At 43.8% G+C, this 21,771-nt stretch overlaps 1 protein-coding gene across 2 annotated transcripts in view; it reads left to right on the top strand.

Moving 5' to 3' along the window:
- Window positions 1-21,771, top strand: part of ST3GAL3 (ST3 beta-galactoside alpha-2,3-sialyltransferase 3) — a 196,108-nt gene that overhangs the window by 83,695 nt on the left and 90,642 nt on the right. For both annotated transcript variants that reach the window (XM_041738150.1, XM_041738151.1), the window contains one exon: window positions 13,778-13,820. In XM_041738150.1, the coding sequence (XP_041594084.1) occupies window positions 13,778-13,820 (43 nt within the window). The remainder of the gene's footprint in view (window positions 1-13,777; window positions 13,821-21,771) is intronic.

Below are 21,771 nucleotides of genomic sequence, written 5' to 3' on the forward strand. Positions count from 1 at the left end.
TTCTCTGCACTGTAGCCAGAATGATCTTTTAAAATGTAGATAGGACATATCTTGTTCCCACTGAAAGCTGTCTGCTGACTTCATAATGCACTTAAAATAAAGTCCAAACTCCATGACCTGCAGAGTCCAACTTGCTGCCTCCCACTTCGTTTTCTCTTGAATTATCACAACACTTGCGTGTATGTCCATTTTGTCCCTCCCTGCCCTGAAGCCACGTTGACATTCCTGAGTCCGTGAATATGCCAGGCCCTTTCCTGCACCAGGGCCTTTGTGCTCAGTGTCTCCTCTACCTAGAGTGCTTTACCCCTGCTTTACGTGACTGTCCCAGGTGTGTGTTCACATGTCCTCTCTGCAGGGAGGTCTTCTGGCACCTTTACTGCACCTAAAGTAGTCTGCCCTCTTGACACCCAGTCCTTCTCTAAGAAGATATGTCTTTATTTCTTCTTTGCACTCATCCTTACTTCAAATTATCTGCTATTTACTTGCATACTGTCAATCTCCCCCAGTAGAATTTGGCAGGGACCTTGCTGGTCTTGGTCATCACTGTGTCCCTGGTACTAAGAGAATAGTACCTGGCACATAGTAGGCACTCAGTAAATATGTGTTGAATGAAGAGTAGAAAAATAGAAGTGGTAATGTCCATGATGCAATACGTACTTAAGGATTACGTTGAAAAAAAGGCACATCTATATAGTGGAATACTGGATAGCCACTAAAAATGATAATACAATTTAATTTTTATTGACACAGAAGATGTTGAGGATGTTGTTGAGTGAGCAAAAACAGGAACAAAGAGCATGTATACTAAGGCCATGGCCTTCTAGTAAAATTATATATGCATAGTCACACATGTATTTATGGAAAAAGAGATTTCTGGGAAGATATTCACCAACATATTTGCAGCAATTAACTTTAGGTTATGAGAATTTCAAATGATTCTTCATTCTTTGAAAATCCAAATGTAAAAAAATTATTATGTGGTTCATAAATAGCATGTGTTAAAAAAAAATAAATAAATAGCATGTGTTAATCCCATAACTGGGAAAAAAGAAAATGATTTTTGTTTGGAGAGAGGGACTGTCTTATTTTCTTTTAATTTTTTTTAAATTTTTATTTATTTATGATAGTCACAGAGAGAAAGAGAGGCAAAGACACAGGCAGAGGGAGAAGCAGGCTCCATGCACCGGGAGCCCAACGTGGGACTCGATCCCGGGCCTCCAGGATCGCGCCCTGGGCCAAAGGCAGGCGCCAAACCGCTGCGCCACCCAGGGATCCCGGGACTGTCTTATTTCAAATAATAATTGTTTGGTGATTATTTGTCCTTATCTACCCTAGTAGGTGGTAAGCTCCATGAAGTTTGAGATATGAACTGCAGAGTGAGCCATTTTTGCTCTCTCTTGTCCCAGCTGCTCTTTTTGACATGTCGTCCGCCAAAATTCTCCTGTAGCTTCACTCGAGATGCCCTGGTCTGGACACAACTTGCTAGAATAGAGCTGAAATCACTGGATGCCTTGCTCTGGGCATTGCTGTTTCCCCAGGACAGAGGGGAAATAGGTGCATGACCCCTTTGCTTCCATTGGCTGGGCTGGGGCTTCTGCCTCCCAGTTGAGGTTCCACTTTCCATTGGCGCCAAGTGTGACACACTGGAGAAGAGCTATGCTGTGCTCGGATGGAGGGGACACAGTCCCAGGGGACCACGACTTATCAGGAGCTTCTCACAAGGCCTCTCTCCTCCCCATACCAATGTGCACCATTTAGGATGGGATTTCAGTTTGTGAACTTCTAAGTTATTTTACTGGGTCACTTAATTTAGTCTAGGTCAGTGAATTTTTCTGTGTTTTTTTTTATAATACTGCTTTTCCTATTTTAGTTTGTCTTTGATTAATTGATCCTCCATTATGATTTATTTCCCTGACTTGAGATGATGTGTGGGAGCTGTTTGCATTTTGGCCAACCCCTCTGGGCTTTTGTTGACTCCCATGATTCATGGGCAGGTTGGGGGGGTGCATGGCTAGGGCTTTTTTGACACCACCCTGGGGCAGAGGGGTGGAGGTAATAGATAACTGCCCTCCAAGCAGCTGTTCTCTTAATATGCAGGTCTGCTGTTGTGGCCTCGAAGAGTCAGCGTGGCATAATTTAAAGAAAAGAAGCTTTATAGTCAGACCTGGGTTGGTTCAGCTGGTCCACTTACTGGTTGGGGATTTTGAACACGTGATCTCTGCTCTTTAAGCCTCTGTTCTCTCATCTGTAGAGTGGAGCCAGTGCCTGCCCCTTTGGTCCATGAGATTAAATAGAGAGTGTAGGTAAAATACGGATAGCAGCGAGAGTACACAGTGGGTGCTCGATAAGCTATCATTCCCCTCACTTTTTCCCTTTCATGTCTGACAGTCCATTTGCTACTCTTGCCAACCTTCTCCTTCACCCACGCCATGACATATATTACTTATATTTAATATAGTATAGGACTTTTATCAGAGACTGTGAAATGCCATTCCTTTGGAAATGAGAGACCTATTTCAGTGAGGGTAGGTCCTCATTCCATTATCCTTTAGCCCTTGGCACATAGTAATTTATTGTAGCTCAGAGATTGGAACCAAAGACGACTCCTTTAGAGAAAATCTGGCTGCAGAGCCTCTTCTTTTTGGTGGTCGGAGTTTTCTTGCCTGTTGGCCTGCCCTGTCTGTCTGGCTTGTGTGCATTCCAATATGAAGCACTGCAGTTTTTCTGATAGAATGAAGTCCATATTTTTATCCTGTAAACTAAACTTTATATATCTTAATAGTGTTCCTCAAACTGGTCTTCATGGGAAATGTTTGCTGATATCATCAGCAGCTGTTAGTTAATAAACATCTGTGTTGTGCAGATTATAGGGACAGTTGGTGGGAATTTGTGGTGATTCTTTAGAATGAAAAAGGGATGGGGGTCTCTGGAGACCAAAATGCCAGTCGTACAGTTGGCTCATGATGTGTACCTGTATTCCCAGAAATTGCATTCTGGGGCTCACTGGCCTGATGATGAGGCTAGGGTAGGATACTTGGCTTGGGGAACTTTGAGGGAGGTCTCCCTTCGTCCTAGAATAGGATCTCGCAGTTTAGTGCAATGCTCCTGGCTCTTTACACGTGAGAGCAGAAGTTGAGAATGATACTATTTGTACACTACCCTAAAATAAACAGGAGGGGACTTAGGATTATCTAAAGTGCGTGTTATGAAAGCATTTATAATTTTGTTTACAGAATCATGAACAAAATGAAATACAAAGTATTATGCACTACATTAAATACCAAATTGCTGTAAAACACAAACATTTTCCAAAAAATTTTTTTAAAGATTTTATTTATTTATTCATGAGAGACACACACAGAGAGAGAAGGAGACAGAGACACAGGCAGAGGGAGAAGCAGGCTCCATGTAGGGAGCCCAATGCGGGACCTGATCCCAGGTCTCCAGGATCACACCTCAGGCCGAAGGCGGCGCTAAACCTCTAAGCCACCAGGGCTGCCCACATTTTCAAATTTTTAAGTGAAAAGCTTGTGTTCGTTTCAGTGTTCATAATTTCTTATATCAAGGTTTATGCCTTAGAGCTCATCAGTTTTCCTGAATATTGCATATATGCTTGAAAAGAATGTGCTTTCTCTACTCGTTGGGTTTATATCAGTTCAACTCTATTAGTTGTTCTGTTCAGGTCTTTTGAATTCTCACTGACTCTGTGAACCTGGTTTTTCAATGCTTCTTGTGTTTCCCATTATGATGGCAGGAAACATATTGTATATTTCTCCTTGTAATTTCATTAATTTTGTCCTACAGAGAGAGAGGTTTCATCACTAGGCACGTATACATGTCAGTGCATGGCCTTCTTTTGTTTCTTTCCAGCTTCTGAACCTTCTAGGAATTTGCCTGAGCTCAGAACATCGACTTGGTCCTTTGGAATGGCAGCAGAAGAGTTAATGGTTAATTTCAAAGACCGTGGGCATCTGAAAAAGCACCGTCTGTGTACATTCACAGGTCTGATGTGGTACAGGTGCAGGAGGAGAGCAGAGATTTGCATTATCCATACCACTTCCCCCCTGGAGCCTGGCAAAGGACACACGTGTGCTCCTTGGTCAGGCATTTTTATAATGCTGAGCTTTGCAGCCTGGCTAAGGCAGGAAGCCCAAACCACTAGACTAAACATCTCTCCTTCACTGCATATCTGTGGGCTTGCTGCTTTGACACCTGAGGAGAGGGTACCTTCAGGCACTGGGGGTGGGGGGCTGTCTATGCACATCAGCCTACATTGTACCTGGCTGACTTGCGAGTCCTAGAGTCTTCTATAGTTACTGCAGATTTGGCATCAGTGGACTGACAGTGAGACCCAAGCTTTACTGCCAGATTCCCCAGACATGAACTGACCCTGAAGAGTTGGTACACTCAAAATAGCATTTCCGTTGTCTAAGCTGAATTCACATCCAACTTCAAAAACACATTTGCATACAGTGAGATGTCCTGGGATCTGCAGCCTTGCCCAAATCCGACAGTAAGAAACCCTGCTCCTGTGTCCAAGAGCTTTATGCCTCTGCCTTCCTGACTGCTTTCTATTCTGGTTTACATTTTCTGAAGATTAGACTTAAGCTTTCCTGCCGGTTGGGGAACTGGACACAGAACAGATCACCAGTAACCAGCTGATGAATATGAGAGTGTGGTGCCTGTCAGGTCAGATCCCTGGCTGTGCTGGAAATGGGGTAGTCACTCAGGAGCCTCAGAAAGTCTTTGTGGATAAAGTTAAGTTTTCAGCTTTTATAAATGACAGGAGGGAATTACATTGGCAAATATGGAGCCTTTGAAAGGGAGCCTCACAGTAAAAGCCAGAAACCAAAATGGCAGAAGCGGGGTCTACGAAGAGCCAGGGCAGGCTCTCTATGGGCCGGTGACCATGATGTAATTAGCTGGGAGCACTGGGAGCCAGAAATGGCCCAAGCTCAGTAAAAGGTGGTCAGGCTATTGATAGGTAGATGCAGCTACTGCCACCACCATTGGTGCACAATCATTGTTTCTCCTGGCATCAAGGGGTGGAAGAAGACAAGGAACCCAAGTCTTAGGGCTACTCACTAGGCTCTCTTGGTCATTTGGTCACTCCATGCATTCTTCCATTTGTTTAGCACGTCCATGGAATACCAATCCCTTAAAAAAAAAAAAAAAAAGAATACCAACCCCTATGTCAGACCCTATATGAGATACAGATAGTTAGGATTGTTTAATTGCAAGCAACAGAAACTGAAGCTGACTAACTTAAAAGGAATTTACTGGAAGGGCATGGGTACCCATAGTCAAGTTAAATGTCAACCAGCTGGCCCTCCAAAAGGACATAAAGGGCAGTGCCAGAAATCTAGGTTACAACAAATGGTCCATTTCTTCAGCACCCTGTTTTACTGCCTGGTGCCACTTAGTTTAAGAGAGAGAGTCCAACTAACCTAGCTTTTGTCAAGTGGCTCCAGTCTGGGCAGGCAAATCCTGTTGACAGTCTCACCACTTGCCTGCAGTAGGAGAAGGATGGTTCCTTAAAAGAAATTCAAGGGGCTTGTTTCCAGAGGAGGACAGAAGGACCGGAGGACAACTTTGTTGATGCTCTAGCACGGTGTTAGAGGAACATGTAAGAGGGGGCGCAACCTGGGCAGGAGGGTACATTTGAAAGATGTACATTTGAAGTGAAAGAGAGTACATTCGAACTAGAGTCTAAAGGATAAGCAGGGATTAACCAAGTAGAGAGGTGAGGAGACATTTCAGACAGGAAAAAACTGTTTCTAAGAAAAACTCTTATGTTGAGACAGCTCATGGCTCATTCAGGGACCTGAAAGAAAGCTGGAGAGGCCTGAGCAGAGAGCACAGTGGGGAAAATAGTGTAAGATGGAGATGGAAAGGTAGGTAAAGGCCAAGCCATGAAGGCCCTCATGGCACTACAGGAGTACCTGTTAGATTGTGCTTTGGTGACAACTGTATTGAAGGATGAGTGGGCATTTGCCAAGTCAGCAGGTGAGTGAGGGCATTGCAAATAGAGGGAACATTGTCTGCAGTAGCTCTCAGGTAGCAAGGCTGCCCAAAGGGGAGTGGCAGAGGGTGAGGCCAGGGGGACAGGTACAGGCAGATGAAGAGCTTGCCACATGGCCTAAGCAGCAGCGCAGATCCCGCAAAAGCAGTGACCATGATATAGGGAAGAGGATCTGTATTTAGAAATGAGAGAGGGTACACTAAACATGTCTTTCCTGAAGAACTGAATGGCAATGGCACTAGCAAATGAAACAAACCAAAAAGTAGGGTGCAGTGACGCCTGGGTGGCTCAGCGGTTGAGCATCTGCCTTCGGCCCAGGGCATGATTCCAGGTTCTGGGATCGAGTCCCGCGTGGGGCTCCCTGCGAGGAGACTGCTTCTCCCTCTGCCTGTGTCTCTGCCTCTCTGTGTGTCTCTCGTGAATAAATAAATAACATTAAAAAAAAGTAGGTTGGGGGATCACTGGGTAGCTCAGCGGTTTAGCACCTGCCTTTGGCCCAGGGCGCGATCCTGGAGTCCTGGGATTGAGTTCCGTGTGGGGCTCTCGGCATGGAGCCCGCTTCTCCCTCCTCCTGTGTCTCTGCCTCTCTCTGTCTGTCATAAATAAATACATCTTTAAAAAAAAAAAAAAGGGTGCAGATAAGTCTGATTTGTAGCATTTTGGGTTTGAGGCGACTGTGGGTTATTTAGAGCAATGTGTAGGAAATAACCAGTGTGGAAATGGGTTGGGAATAATGTTTTGAGTGAGGGGAAAAGCATGTATGAAGGCCTGGAGATGGTAAAGATACTTTGGAGGAAAATAAAGTAGCTCAGTCTGGCCAGAGCATAGAATTTGGCAGGGGCAGAGTGGGGGTGATGCAGGGACTCCAAAAGTAAAATTGAAATGGTCTCTATAGGTCAGATCCTGAAGGACCTTATGAGCCAAGAGACCGAGATACATTCTTAGAACAATAGTGGTCATTCAGAGGTTCTAAGCAGACATATGACATAACCACATTTATCCTATAGAAAGGTAGCTCTGGTCACATCAGGAAGAGTCTTTGATAGGAATAAGACAGGAGGCAGGTAATCCAAATGAGAGGTGAAGCTGGCTTTTTAGTCAGCGATAGTAAAAATGGACAAAGGTAAATGGGTTTGAGATCTACTTAGAAGATGAAATTAAAAGAACTCAGTAGTTCATGCATCCCGATGTTTATAGCAGCATTATCTACAATAGCCAAATTATGGAGACAGCCCAAGTGTCCCATCAATTGATGAATGGATAAAGAAGATGTGGTGTGTATACAATGGAAAATTACTCAGCCATAAAAAAGATGAAACCTTGCCATTTGCAAGGATGTGGACAGAGCTAGAGAGTATTAGGGTAAGTGAAATAAGTCAGTCAGAGAAAGGCAAATATCATGATTTTATGTGTAGAATTTAAGAAACAAAAGAAATGAGCCAAGGAGGAAAAAGAGAGAGAGAGAGGCAAACCAAGAAACAGACTCTTAACTACAGAGAATAAACTGGTTACCAGAAGAGAGGTGGGTGGGGGAGGTGGGGGAAATAGAGGACGGGGATTAAGGAGTGCACTTGTCACGAGGAGCACCAGGTGAGGAATGAAGTGTTGAATCACTGTACTGTACCCTGAAACTAATATTACACTATATGTTAACTAACTGGAATTTAAATAGAAACTTTTTTTAAAAAAAGGACATGGTAATTAAGTAAGAAGGAAACAGGAATCAAGGAATTCTCTCAGGTTTCAAGCTCAGGAGCTGGGTGAATAGTGGTACCATTCATTAAGCTAGGGACTACAGGAGGAGAACCAGGTTCTGCACATGTGAGAGTGGTGAAAGAGAACTCTGTGTGAGGCAGCCTGAGTTTCAGGTGTCTGTAGGAAGTGGAAATGTCCAGCAGACAGCTGGGTATACAAGTCTGGAGCTCAGGAAACAGTATGTGACTGAAGACTGAGACTAAAGTCCACTTTGCCTCTGATCTTAACCCTACAGAGCTTAAAAGCAGGCCTTGAAAGGAGCAAACGTACTAAGTAATTTAACTGCACCTCAAAAATAAATAAGGAATGCACAAATATCCTGCACCCAACAAAGTAAAATTCACATGGCTGGCATCCAATCAACCAAGCTCACCTGAAACTAATACAATACTCTGTTAACTATACTGGAATAAAATAAAAAGTGTAAGGGTGTCTGGCTGGCTCAGTCAGTAGAGCATGTGACTCTTGATCTTGGGGTTGTGAGATCTCATGATCTTGGGGTTGTGATGCCTACACCGTGTTGGGTGTAGAGATTACTTAAGGAAAAATCTTTTAAAAATTTAAATTAAATCAAAAACTTAAAATAAATAAAGAATGACCAGGCAATTCAGAAAAGCATGAAAATACAACCCATAATAAGGAGAAAAAACAATCAATAGAAATAGGCCTAGAGGGCGCCTAGGTTGCTCAGTCAGTTAAGCATCTGCCTTTGGCTCAGGTCACAATCCCAGGGTTCCGGGATCGAGTCTTGCATTGGGCTCCTGCTCGGCAGGCAGTCTGCTGCTCCTCTACCTGGTCCCCCTGGTCGTGTGTGCGCACTCTCTCTCTCATGCGTGCTTTCTCTCTCTCAAATAAATAAATAAATTATTTTAAAAAATTAAAAATTAAAAAAAAATTTAATTTTAAATTAATTTCAAAATAAATAATTTTTAAAAAATTATTAAATAAAAGAAATGGGCCTAGTGATAATGCAAAGGGTGGAATTAGTAGGCAAAGACATTAAAACATGTATCTTCAAGAAGGTAGAAGAAAATATGGCAATATTAAGGAAAGACATATAAGATATAAAAAAGAAATACAGAGATTTAAAAATAGTGTTTGAGATGAAGAATATACTGAATGGGTAAACAGCCAATTAGACACTCCAGAAGATAAGAGTAGTGAGCTAGAAGATACTTCAATAGGGATTACCTAAAATAAAATACAGAGAGCAAAATTACTGGGAAAAAAAAATTGACAGCATCAGTGACTGGTGGGATGTCAAGCAGACTAATACTGTGTCATTGAAAGAGAGAGCAGACATTTTGAAGAAGTCATGGCCAGAAAATTTTCAAATTTGATTAAAACCATAAACCCATAGATCCAAGAATCTTCAGTGAACCCCAAACATAAGAAAGGTGATGAAAACTGCACCACAGCACTTCATAAGTACTCTCTGGTCATGTCTGAGGGAAGTTGGCATTTGAGAGGAAAAGTGGCCTCCCATTGAGAGCTGCAGGAAAAGCAAGGTCTTGCAGGGCAGAGCAAGGCTTCGGTCTGCTGGGAAGTAGAGGGAGGTAAGCCAGAGGACATTCTAGAAAGATTTTATTTTATTTTTTTAAAGCTTTAAAAAATTTATTTATTCAGGAAAGACAGAGAGAGAGGTGGAGATGTAGGCAGAGGGAGAAGCAGGCTCCCTGCAGGGAGCCTGATGCGGGAGTACATCCCAGGACTCTGGGATCATGACCTGAGCCAAAGGCAGATGCTCAACTACTGAGCCACCCAGGCACCCCTATAGAAAGATTTTAAAAGGAAGGTTGGTGAGGGAAGAAAAACCCACAGCAGAATGAGGGTGAAGGGAAAACAGTCTACCGCCCATTTTAACAGTGGCCCATTTGACGTAGGCGTGGCCACACCTATTGTACCTGGGAGATGAAGCTAGCTCTAAGTTTTCCAAAGACTTCCTATGTCCCGAGACCCTGCCTTTGTTCAGGACCGCCCATTCCTTCTTCTGGTAAATGCTCCCAACCACATGTGTCATGTGGGAATCATAATTTTTTACAACCCTGTCTCCTGTCGCTGTGATTAGAGCAGGTGTGAGGAACGAATGCACACTAGGCCGTTTGGGCCCTTCCTGGGAGTTTTGCTATCAGGAGCAGAGAGACTGAGTCCCTTTCTACGCTTTGGTTGTGTGAACCATTAAATTGCTCTTTCTGCCTTAATTAGTACAACCAGGATATTGCACATTCAAGACACATCAGGGAATAATCAAAGCCAACATCATTTTGTTTCCCCATGTCCCCTTAAAATGTTTTCAGTGTGGGAGGTCCGGAGAATCTTTTTGATACCGCTGAAGTAATAAAAATCCCATGGTCACATTGAGTCACCAATTCCAAAATTAGAGTATCCAGCCTTATGTAATAGCCATAGCTTTCAATTCATTCAAAGCTCCAGTGACTTTTCCCCTCCCTGCACTTAGGGCTTCGTACCAGCAGGTGCCTGCCCCTGGGAAGGAGATGTGCCCTGCTTGGCGTTCTCCTGCCACTCCTCCCCAGATGCTGGCTGTAGTTTCTGACCTCTCTAGAATCGGTGGGGAATGGAGAGAGAGAGTGTGAGCATAAAAGACATAAGATCCTGTTAGCACTGTCTCAACTGTTGAGTGTTTAAGGCTAATGCTTGTGAGATGCTCTGGTAGGCATTTTGGAGACCTTCTGTGCAGTTCCCCTGATGGGGGTAATGCACTCACCGAAACCTCGTCACTCCTTCTGCAGCTCCTGGGACTACCACTGTCTTTCCACTGAGGGAACTGCTGAGGCCCTGGCTACCCCCTGGACAGGTGTTTTGGAAGGGACCTAGAACAAACCCATACTAGCTCATTCACACATCCTTTTCTACAACAAATTCTGGGCGTGGAGACCGGTTCTAATGCAGCTCTCCTTCGCATCCAGCCCATCTTGTGTCCTTTTACACTTGTCAGATGGAAGTCAGGCCCCTGGAAGTCCACCATGTTCCCTATTATTTAAGGCTCAATGTTAAGCTTCCCTCACAAGGAGTGAGGGGCAGACAAGTCCTACTCGTTCTGCCTCTTAAGTGAAATGGTGTCCATAGCACTACCCTCTCCAGGGAAGTTGTTCGAATCCTCTGTCCTTAATTTCTCATAGCCAGTTACTTTTATATTTGAGGTAGGGAGGGCCTTTTGAATTACATAGCAAGCTTTCAGATATTTCCCTTAAAAATTTACATCTCAGTCTAGAACCTCACCTTAGTGCCTGAGATTTCTCATCCCGGAGTCTTGCCTGAAATACCCTTTTTTGTTTTAAAAAGAGAGAGCACAAATGAGCAAGGGGGTGGGGAGGGGCAGAGGGAGAGGGAGACAGAGAATCCTAAGCAGGCTCTACACCCAGTGCAGAGCCTGACTCGGGGCTGTATCTCACAACTCAGCCAAAATCAAGGGTTGGACACTTAACGGACTGAGCCACCCAGGTACCCCTCAAATGCTCTCATTAGCATCTTCTTAGACTAATTTGATTTGCATATATGACCATCGTGACCAAATAATCTTGGTAATAACTATCAACAGATATTTATGGATCACCTACTATTGTAGCCATGAAAGAGAGTCGCTTCCAGTCCTCATGGGCTGCCAGTCTAGGACAGGGTTTATAGACTGTTAGCCCACAGGCTGAATATTGCCCATGGACACATTTTGGGTAACTTTCATAATCTTTAAAATTTTCTTGAATCTATTGCTAATAGTTACGCATTGAGAAGTTTTACCTTAAAAGATCCAGATTCTTGAATTAAAAAAAAAAAAATTAGAAGATGGCAGTGCTGGGCCTGCATCGCTGACTGCCGTTGTTAGCTGGTGCTGGTGGAGGCTCCCCCTTTGGCAGGGCATGGAGTCTCCAGATGGGCTCCAATCCGCTCGGCTCTGTGACCCAAAGGCAATGTCAGTTGCCATTTATCATTGTTGGGCTCACACAATTACCTTTCCTTAAATTACAGAGTAAAGTGAAACATCTCTGGTACTCCTGTCTCTTAACAAAAGAGAGAAAACAACAGTCAAAGAGAGCCATGAAGAGAGTATCTTTAGAAATGCAAAGAGTTCTTATCTATTTAAAATGCAGTTAGTACATATTTGTATAAAACCAAATTTAAGGTGCCACTGGAAAATAATCGATAGATATCATTGTGGCTACTGTACAAAAATGAAGAGTGAAAAACAAAAGACATTTCAACCGGATTTGTTTTTAATGCAACTGAAATTAGTAGTATGAGTTACTGTGGGAGAGTATCATATTCTCCCCCCTTCTCCCTTCATTTGGGTTATGTTCTTGCTTGGCCCTGACATCTGAATTTGCAACGAGGGGAAACATTCTTTGGTGTCCCTGGAAGGGAGCAGCCAAAGCATGGATTCACTCTATGTCCAAGGAAGTGTTAGCTCAGGTCTGAGTAGCAGTAGCAGGCTAGTTGCCCCAAGGTTATGACCACATGGGGGAGAAGCAACAGGTGTGGGCAAGTTAATGATTTTTTTTTACGGAATGATAAATAGGATTGTTGAAAGAGTATTAACCTTTGAAACCAAGCCTTTTTGCGAATTTTGTTTTCGATTTATTTTTAAAATTAAAGCCTTTTTTCCCCCCTTACTGACTTTTAGAAGTTCCTGATATATTAAGCAAAATCTCTCATCCATCTATCTGAGTTGGAGCAAAAGCAGAGTTATTTTGAGGAAAGGCATTGACTGCTCAAGTGTATTCTCCTGGGAGGCCAGCTTCTGTTGGGCTGTATGTCCTAGCTGATAGCTTCAGTTTTAAGAAGAGGAATTACTCTCCTACTACAGCTCTGCTGCTTAAGAAAGAGTACAAATCTGGGCCTTACTTGGCCTTGCAGAATGGCTCCTGTGAGGTACTTGCTATTATGTGTAACGTCCTTCTCTTGGCCCATTGTTGCTTATTAAAGACTGAGTTCCCCCAAAGCCTTGCTGCATGGTCTTTTCCATTTAGTTGTTTGGTCCTGGTGTTCTGTTTTACCTTCAGGTGAAGCCAGGCTCACTGAGAACTGCATTCATAGACTGCCTTGTTTTGATGTAGTCACTCTACACACACACACACACCTTGAAATCATTGAACAAAGATATAAGAAATAATCTTAAGACATTTCTCAAGGCTTAGTCGCAGGAATAGCTGTGATTCTCCTGGTTTATTTATGAACACTGTAAACCATTTTATCAGTGCTTTGCATTTAGCTTTAGCTATGAGAAATCTTGGGGGTACATCTATAATCATCCCCTAGCAAGCATATAGGACCTTATAGGTCATCTGATTTTGGAATTCTCATCCTGGCTGCGTTTTACTATTTTTCTTGTGCTTCTTTCCCCTTTGGTCCCAGATATCTTCTTTTTAAAAATCTTATACTTCATCAACTTTGTAAGACTGCTTCAACTTCACTTTAGGATGAGGCAAGACATAAAGGACTTAAACTCTTAATGATTTATCATTTGCAGTAAACATCCTACAACTTAATTTTAGATGTTGTTTTAAATTTCCTGTCCTTTATGTAATCAGATATGTCAGCTCTTTGTGGTTGTCATGTAGAAGAAGGGATCATGGCTATGGATTTGAAGACCCCTTGGCTTCCAAGTCTTCATAGTGAACATAGCTGCTTCAGCAAAAAATTATGATTAGAACTTAGAGGAAGCAGAGACTGCTTCTGGCCCTATTACTTCTGGGGGTCTGGTTTTGTGGTTTAAGTAAATTTTAGTCAAGTACCACATTTAAACAGGAAGGCAGTTACATGCCAGCTAGGACTGCTGGCCTAGAGGGTCTGGGAAACACCTGGCATTGAACCTGGTCCTTCAATAAACAGGTGTTCAGCATGACTTAAATTTAATCATGGCTTATGTATTTGGGTCTGTTCCTTGAGCAGGTGTCTGTCCCCATGGTCTATGTCTGGGGAATAATACAGTTTGCTAGTGTCAACAGTGGCTTGACTTCAACGACATTTTCTGGTTTTCTTTTTCAGAGTATGATCGGTTGGGTTTCCTCCTGAAGCTGGACTCTAAACTGTGAGTAGAATGAGAAAGTGCCTTGACTCTGTGTTAGAGACATCTGTGGGAGCTGGGGTCCAGCTTCAAAGGCTCACCTCCTCAGCCCTGTGTTTGTTGTGGGACTCCCTGGGGTCTCCAGCCTAGTCAGCTGACTCTTAGAGCATGTTGCGGTTTGCAGGGGCCCAGAGAGGATGGGATTGTAGGTGCAAACATAAAACCTTCAATTTGGCTGGTACAGGCAGCTCCGTACACAAGGAGCCACTGCCGGCTTTGAGGAAGAAGGAGGCCTTTGGAAAGGCTTTTGCAGTAGGAAGCAGTACCTCACGAAGATTCTTGGCAGCCTGGTGTGCAAAGCCTTCCGTGATCAGACTTCCTGTCCCGCATTAGCTCCTGTCACTCTGCCACAGGCAAAGCCTCCCTCCCCCTCTGCCTCTACATGTGTTCCTTACTGGTGCTTGCACTTCCCTTTCCTGGCTGGCTGGTCAACTAGGAAAACTCAAAGACCACCTCTTCCCTACACAATATTCATGACCTCTTCTCCATGCTTCCTGTGAATGTTTGCCCTCTGTCACCCACGATCTCCGTGTACTATAATTAACTGTGTAATAATTATCAATTTATTAAGAGCGTGGGCTCGGAGCCAGACCTGATTTGGTTCGAATCCCGGATTGCCATTTACTGTCTTGGTGATTGGGGGCGAGCTACTTAGCCACACTGAGCCTCACTTCCATCTGTAAGATGAGGACACCAATATACCTACCTCACAGGGTTATTGTAAGGATTTAATTGAAATCATTAATTCATAGGGGCTTTCAAGTACAGAGTATGTAATCCTTTCAGAATCCTCCCTCCGTCCTGGCCTTCTTGGTCTCCCTAGCACCTACCACTGTGGCCCCTTGATGGATGCATGGAGGAGAGGTGGGTGACCTAAGATGCCTTGAGATTGGGCTGTATCCATCCTGTGTGTTCATGCCCTGCCCGGCACCTCCCACATGGTTGATATGCAGGAAATGGTTGCAAAACTGCCTGTGGCTTCTATGCTCTCTTGCATGAGGCCTTGGCCAGAGCTGCTTGTGATGGTGATGACTGCGCCTGCACACGATGCACCGAACCTAGGGCTGGTTGGCTTTCCCACTGAATTGTCTAGAGCCTAGGCCTGTTTCCTGATTTGTGGTTCTTGTGCCTCAGGCTGTGAGTTCAGGCATCGTAATTCTCCCAGTTGCCTAACATCACAGAGGCAGCCACGAGGGAAAGATGGTCCACTTTTGATATCAGGCCCGTAGAGAGATGTCAGCCACATGTTAACATCTGAGGACTGGGGCCCAATTATGCTAGAAAGCCACAGACCTCACTCTTAGGAAAATTCTTAATTTAGTGCTCTGGGCAGAAAAGAAATCCAGGATAAGTTGTAAACAAGTGAAATGCCACCAGAATGGAAGAGATGTAGTAATTTACCAAGTCAAATCACATTGATGAACAAAAGGCATGTTATCTGAGACACGTTAACTACAGTATTTAAACGGTCTCCAGCGGCATAAGGAGGGGAATTAGGAGGGCGCTCCTGTCCTGCTGTCCTGACAGTTGGGTGGTACCCAGCAGGCTGTTGTGCAGCTTTCTGTGATGTACCAGGCTTGACCCATGAGCCATTTGAGTCAACCTGATTTTTTTTTTTAAGATTTTATTTATTTATTCACAAGAGACACAGAGAGAGAGGCAGAGACACAGGCAGTGGGAGAAGCAGGCTCCCTGCAGGGAGCCCGACATTGGGACTCGATCCTGGGACTCCAGGATCATGCCCTGGGCTGAAGGCGGCGCTCAACCACTGAGCCACCCAGGCTGCCCTCAACCTGGTCTTTAGCTCAGGGAATAACTCACAAGTTAAGGTATAAGCTGGAACTCTTCCTGTTTCTTACTGCAAAGGCTTTTCCAGTCCAGTGCTTATCTTTATTTTTATTTTATTTTTTTAAATTTTTATTTACTTATGATAGTCACAGAGAGAGAGAGAGAGAGAGAGGCAGAGACATAGGCAGAGGGAGAAGCAGGCTCCATGCACTGGGAGCCCGATGTAGGATTCGATCCCGGGTCTCCAGGATCGCACCCTGGGCCAAAGGCAGGCGCCAAACCGCTGCGCCACCCAGGGATCCCGAGTGCTTATCTTTAGAAGAAAGCACAGATAATGTGGGAATGATTTTTACCTGCTTCCAGGAAGAAGTTTCCAAATTAAGAGTTCTGATATAATCCCTTAGCAGTTTCCAGATCTCCTCTTATGAAGTCGCCTTCTGCTGTATCGTATTCTATTTCCAGCCTACGGGAAATAACCTGAACTTGAGTTCTGACTCAAGAACTGGATTTGAATCCTGCCCCTGCTGCTTAGGATTACATGACTAGCTAATTTGTTTTAGTTCTCAGAATACCAGTTTTTCCTTATGAAAAATGTAGGTGGTAGTACATACATACCTCCCAAGGTTTTTAGGAAGAATAGAAGAAAGGGTTGTATAAATATGAATAAATTTAAATGTAAGAATTTCTTTTTATCTTGATTGGATTAATTTAGATTCTTAAATTTTTATTTATTTAATTTTTAAAGTGAACAGTTTTTTAAACAGAATTGTCTAAAATTGAAGTATAGTTGATACACGATGTTACACTAGCTTCAGGTGTACAACATAGTGATTTAAAGAGTCCACACGTAATGCTTTGCTCACCACAGGTGTAGCTGCTATCAGTCGCTGTACTTCTGGAGTATAGGAATTCATATGTTTTGGAAATCTTTCAGCCATTACTTGTTTACTTATTTTTATTTTTTAGATTATTTATTATTTATTTATTTATTTATTTATTTATTTATTTATTTGACAGAGAGAGCACGAGTGGACAAGTAGGGGGAGCAGTTGAGGGAGAGGGAGAAGCAGGCTCTCCACTGAGCAGAGAGCCGGATGTGGGGCTCAATCCTAGGACCCCAGGATTATGACCTAAGCCAAAGGCAGACACTTAATCGACTGAGCCACCCAGGCACCCCCATTATCTGTTTAAGTATTGCCTCTGCCCATTCTCTCTCTTCTCCCTTTTAATCAGAGTTTTTAAATGTTAGACCTTTCATTCTAGCCTCCAAGTCTACTAACATCTCTTCCATATTTTTCATCTTTTGATCCTTTCCACATTAAACTGGAACCCCAAAGGACTCAGCATAGGATGACCTAGAAGGAAACCTGCACCCCTAAACCAGGACTGCAGTAAAGGTTGCCAGGATCTGAGTGGATCAGAGTAATAAGTTGTTTGTTTTTAAGATTTTATTTATTCATGAGAGACAGAGAGAGAAAGGCAGAGACACAGGCAGAGGGAGATGCAGGCTCCATGCAAGGAGCCCAACGTGGGACTCGATCCCAGGACTCCAGGATCATGCCCAGGGCTGAAGAGAGGCACTCAACGGCTAAGCCACCCAGGCGTCCCAGGGTAATAAGTTAGTAAAACAACACTCAAAAAGAAAAAAAAGCAACACTTGATATTCACAGCCTGGTGAGCTATGGAACCTCAAGCTATGAACTTCAAGTATATGAGAGTTTAAGGTACTCCAGACTGGCAGTGCCTGTCAAGGTCTTGGCAGAGGCAAATGCAGACCTGCTCTGGAGATAGACATGAACTCCTTGCAAATAACCTTTCAAGGAAATGAACAGCTAACAGTAAAAATAACTAAGCGCAAAAGGAAATAAGGCTCCATTAGTGAGAACCATGAAAAACAACAGACAACAGAGGGGGACCCATAAAGACTTGTGAAATCAGAATTACCAGACACAATTGATAAAGCAATTAGATTTACTATGTTTAAGGAAACACAGACAAGGTTGAATTATATATTACATACATGGAATAGGGGATTATAAAAAGCAAAATATTGGAAAAATAAAACTTCTAGAATTGAAAAACACATTTAGTAAAATTAAAAACTCAATAGGATTGATCAGGATTAGATACAACAGAAGACCATGTTAGTGAACTGGAAGATAAGTCAGAAGAAATGATTTGTAATGGGTTAGCCAACATTTTCTGTAAGGGCCAGATGATCAACATTTTAGCCAACATTGGCTTTATTGTTTCTGTTGCAACTCCTTAGCTCTACTGCCATAACATGAAGGCAGCCAGGGACAGCACGTAGACAAATGAGTAAGTTTGTATTCCAATGAAATTTCATTTATGGACACTGAAATTTTAATATAGTTTTTATGTATCATGAAATAGTCCTGATTTTTTTTTCTCAGCTGTTAAAAATAACTCTTAACTCATGGGCCATAAGAAAAACAAGATAGTGGGTTGGATTTGGTCCACGAATCATAGTTGCCTTCATTGAGAGTTCTGCACAGATATATCTACATGAAAATTGTCTCCCCACCTCAGGTGCTTTCCATTCTTGAAATCCTAATACGCAGAAATAGTCTTTTTTTTTTTTTAAGATTTTATTTATTTATTCATGAGAGGTGTACACCAAGAGGAAGAGAGGCAGAGACACAGGCAGAGGGAGAAGCAGGCTCCTTGCAGGGAGCTCAATGTGGGACTCCATCCCAGGCCTCCAGGGTCACACCCTGGGCTGAAGGTGGCACTAAACCGCTGAGCCACCCAGGCTACCCCAGAAATAGTCTTATTTATTATTTTTTTAAAAAATATTTTATTTATTTATTCATGAGAGACACACAGAGAGAGAGAGAGGCAGAGACACAGGCAGAGGGAGAAGCAGGCTCCATGCAAGGAGCCCGATGTGGGACTCGATCCCGGGTCCCCAGGATCACACCCTGGGCTGCAGGCGGCGCTAAACCGCTGCGCCACCGGGGCTGCCCAAATAGTCTTAATTAAATAATGTCTCTAGATCCAGTGATTCTCCCCAAATCTGGAAATAGATGTTTTGGATTTTTTTGGTCTTTACTATATTATTTTAATTATATCCCTGTGAAGAAAAATAGTCTCCTCTTTCCTTTGAGAATTCCTTGCTGCTTGTATCTATATGACAAAATCATATGTCAACACTTTGAAAATTATTCAGAATACTTATATACATTGAGCTATACGACGAAACCTTGTCTTTTAACTACAAACTATGTTCAGGAGGCCAGTGTTTTTTGGCAGTTAAAAACGTGGACTGTGGTGTCAGATGTGGATTTTTTAAGGCCCAGTTCCACGTCTTACTAACTGTAATCTTGAGTGAGTTATAAAATGGGAATGATAATAATCATCCAAGGATGAGACTCAGCCTACCCTTATCAGTGTTTGCTAAACTGGGAAGGATATAGCCCAAAAATGAGACTTGAGCCTCAGCTTGCCTCCTGTTCGTGCCTCAGATTTCATTTTTTAACTCATACATTTAACAAGTATTTTTTTTTAAGATTATTTATTTTAGAGAGAAAGAGAGTGTGTGCCTGCGCTTATAAGCAGGGGGAGGGGCAGACAGAGAGGGAGAGGAAAAGAATCCCAAGCAGACTCCCCACTGAGTGTGAAGCCTGACTCAGGGCTTGACCTCATGACCCCAAGATCATGACCCAAACCCAAACCAAGAGTACTACACTCACCCGACTTGAGTGAACACCCCCAGGCACCCCGCAAATATTTCTTGAGTACCAACTATGCTCTTTGTAATTGGGATAAAATGAAATTCTAAGCCAAATGGATGACCTTACAAGCTTGATTGGAAAGGGTTCCTGTGAGCCAGAGGCTTAGTGAATGGGAAGGGGGTAGATGAGAGCCTCAGGGGAGGGTAGGAGGTAGTATTTCTGGAGAGTATGAACAATGAGCAGGTTTTTGTTTTTTATTTTGTCCAATAAGAATGACATAAGCTTTAAAAAAAAAAAAAAAGAAGGACATAAGCTGTCGCTTAGAAGCATAAATGGAGTACCAAGAGGATACAAGGAATCCTTGGCTGCGTGGGGAACACAAGAAAGAGCACCCTTCCATCACACAGGGCTGGAGAGGAAATGGAATTTTCAGAAGAGACCCAAGTTTCCATGACAGCAGCAGATGGAAGTGATGGTCACTGAAGAAGCCAAGGATGTATAAGGGACAACCCAGTGGAAAGTTAGAATAGTGAGGCCGGGAGAAATGAGGGATGGGGCCGAGAAAAGCAAGCAGAGAGGTGACTTGAGCAGGAGGAGACCAACAAGGACATAATTGAGGGACTGAACAAGAATATCCAGGATGTGAGGCTGCCCCAAGATTGCCCAAGAATTAATCTCACCTTGTCCCCAGAATGGGGAGGGGGGCCATGGAGGCTCTCAGTGCGCTCAACTCCGGCTGGGTTGATGATACCTCTGGTGGGGGAGGGGGAGCAGTCTGGTTTCTGGGGAGGCTCCAGGTTCTCCTCTGGAGGGTGCTGGGGAAAGGCTCAGGGCTACAGGCTGCTGCCCCAACAGTGGGGTAAGCGTTTCTTCACTTATTCAGCCAATTTCTTGAGCAACTTGAGTGCATCAGGCGGTGTTCTGTGCTCTGAGAGTATCCCGGTTGAACACGATGGTCATTGAACCAAACGTGTAACCAATAAGTAAAGTTTTCAATATCTTGGAAGATTAACAGGTGGCCTGGAAGAAAATAGAGCAGGATAGGCGAATGCTGGAGGAGAGATTTTAAGTTTGAACTTGAGGTATTCAGGGTAGGCCTCATTGGAAGGTGATATTTGAGTCAGGCTTCAAAGGAAGAGACGGGGTTAGGCCCACCAGTATGGGGGTGCAGAGCATTCAGCACAGGACCCTGAGGAAATCTGTTATGAGGAATGGATGGCAGTGACACCAGGAGCCGGGAATGTGCCCGTTAGTCCGGTGGAGAGAAGAGCCACCTGGAGCCTTGAAGGAGCCAGCCCCTGGTGTCCAGGTGTGTGTGTTTCCTGAGCTCACGTCAGCCTTCGGGGAGCTGATTTGGTTAAATGGAGGTTCCGTCTGTTTCAGCTGAGTGTGGGCAGGTGCTCTGTGCTCTGGGAAAGCTCCTGTCTGCTGCCACAGTGTGGTGTTTTATAGTCACTATGTGGGCGAGAGCTTGGGGACTGCAGTGCTCAGCCTACTTTCATAAGGCATTCTCTGTGAAGACACAGATACAAAAGCCAAAACCAACCATTTTTAACCCCCAAAGGCTTGTGAAAATCAAGCCAACTCTGAAAAGCCCATAAACCTGGGGCAGCCTAAAATAGACCCCAAGACCTAGTTTTCTGTTTCCCGAGGAGCCTGCCAAGTTCCCTGTGGCTACACCGGGCAAGTGTTTATTGAACACTTACTATATGCCTCGTGCTGTGCTTGGTGCTTTCTGCATTACCTGTCCTTACCACAGCCACTTGGAAGATGTCACCAGTCCCGTAGCTTAGATACCGTGTCATCTGAAGCTGTTGACTCCCAAATATGTCATGCAAGCCTAGTCCTCTTTGCCTGTACTGCAGACACGTTTATCCAGATGCCTCCTTAAAGTGGATGTTTAGGCATCTCACACTTCACATATCTAGAACCAAACTCCTGATTCACACCCCTTGCCCCAGTACATGGTGACTTCATCCTTCCGGTTGCTCAGGTCAAAAACCTTAGCATCACATCTTTGACACTAATCATCAGCAAAGCCTATTGGCTTTACCTTGAATATCTCCAGATCCAGCTGCTTCTCTCTCCTTCTCCCACCATCACGCTGTCCAGACAGCCACCATCCCCAACATTATTGCACTCCTGGTTGTTTTCACGCTTGTTTCCCAGTGGTCCAATTCCACACGGAAGCCAAAATGATCCTGTTAAGTGCAAGATAGACCTTGTTTCTCCCGTGATTAGAACTCTCCAATGGCTCCCCATTTCTCTTAGAATAAGGGCCAGAGTTTTTATCACACTCACCCAGGCCCTTCCATAGTCCCGACCTGTGTTTTCTTACCCCCTCCTTGTTTATTATGCCAGACTGGGCTCCTTGCTGTGCCTCAAATGCTCCAAATATTCCCACCTCAGCCTCTTGGCATTTGCCCATTTCT

This window comes from Vulpes lagopus, chromosome 23 (assembly GCF_018345385.1).
Source record: "Vulpes lagopus strain Blue_001 chromosome 23, ASM1834538v1, whole genome shotgun sequence".
In the NCBI taxonomy this organism is placed as follows: domain Eukaryota; kingdom Metazoa; phylum Chordata; class Mammalia; order Carnivora; family Canidae; genus Vulpes; species Vulpes lagopus.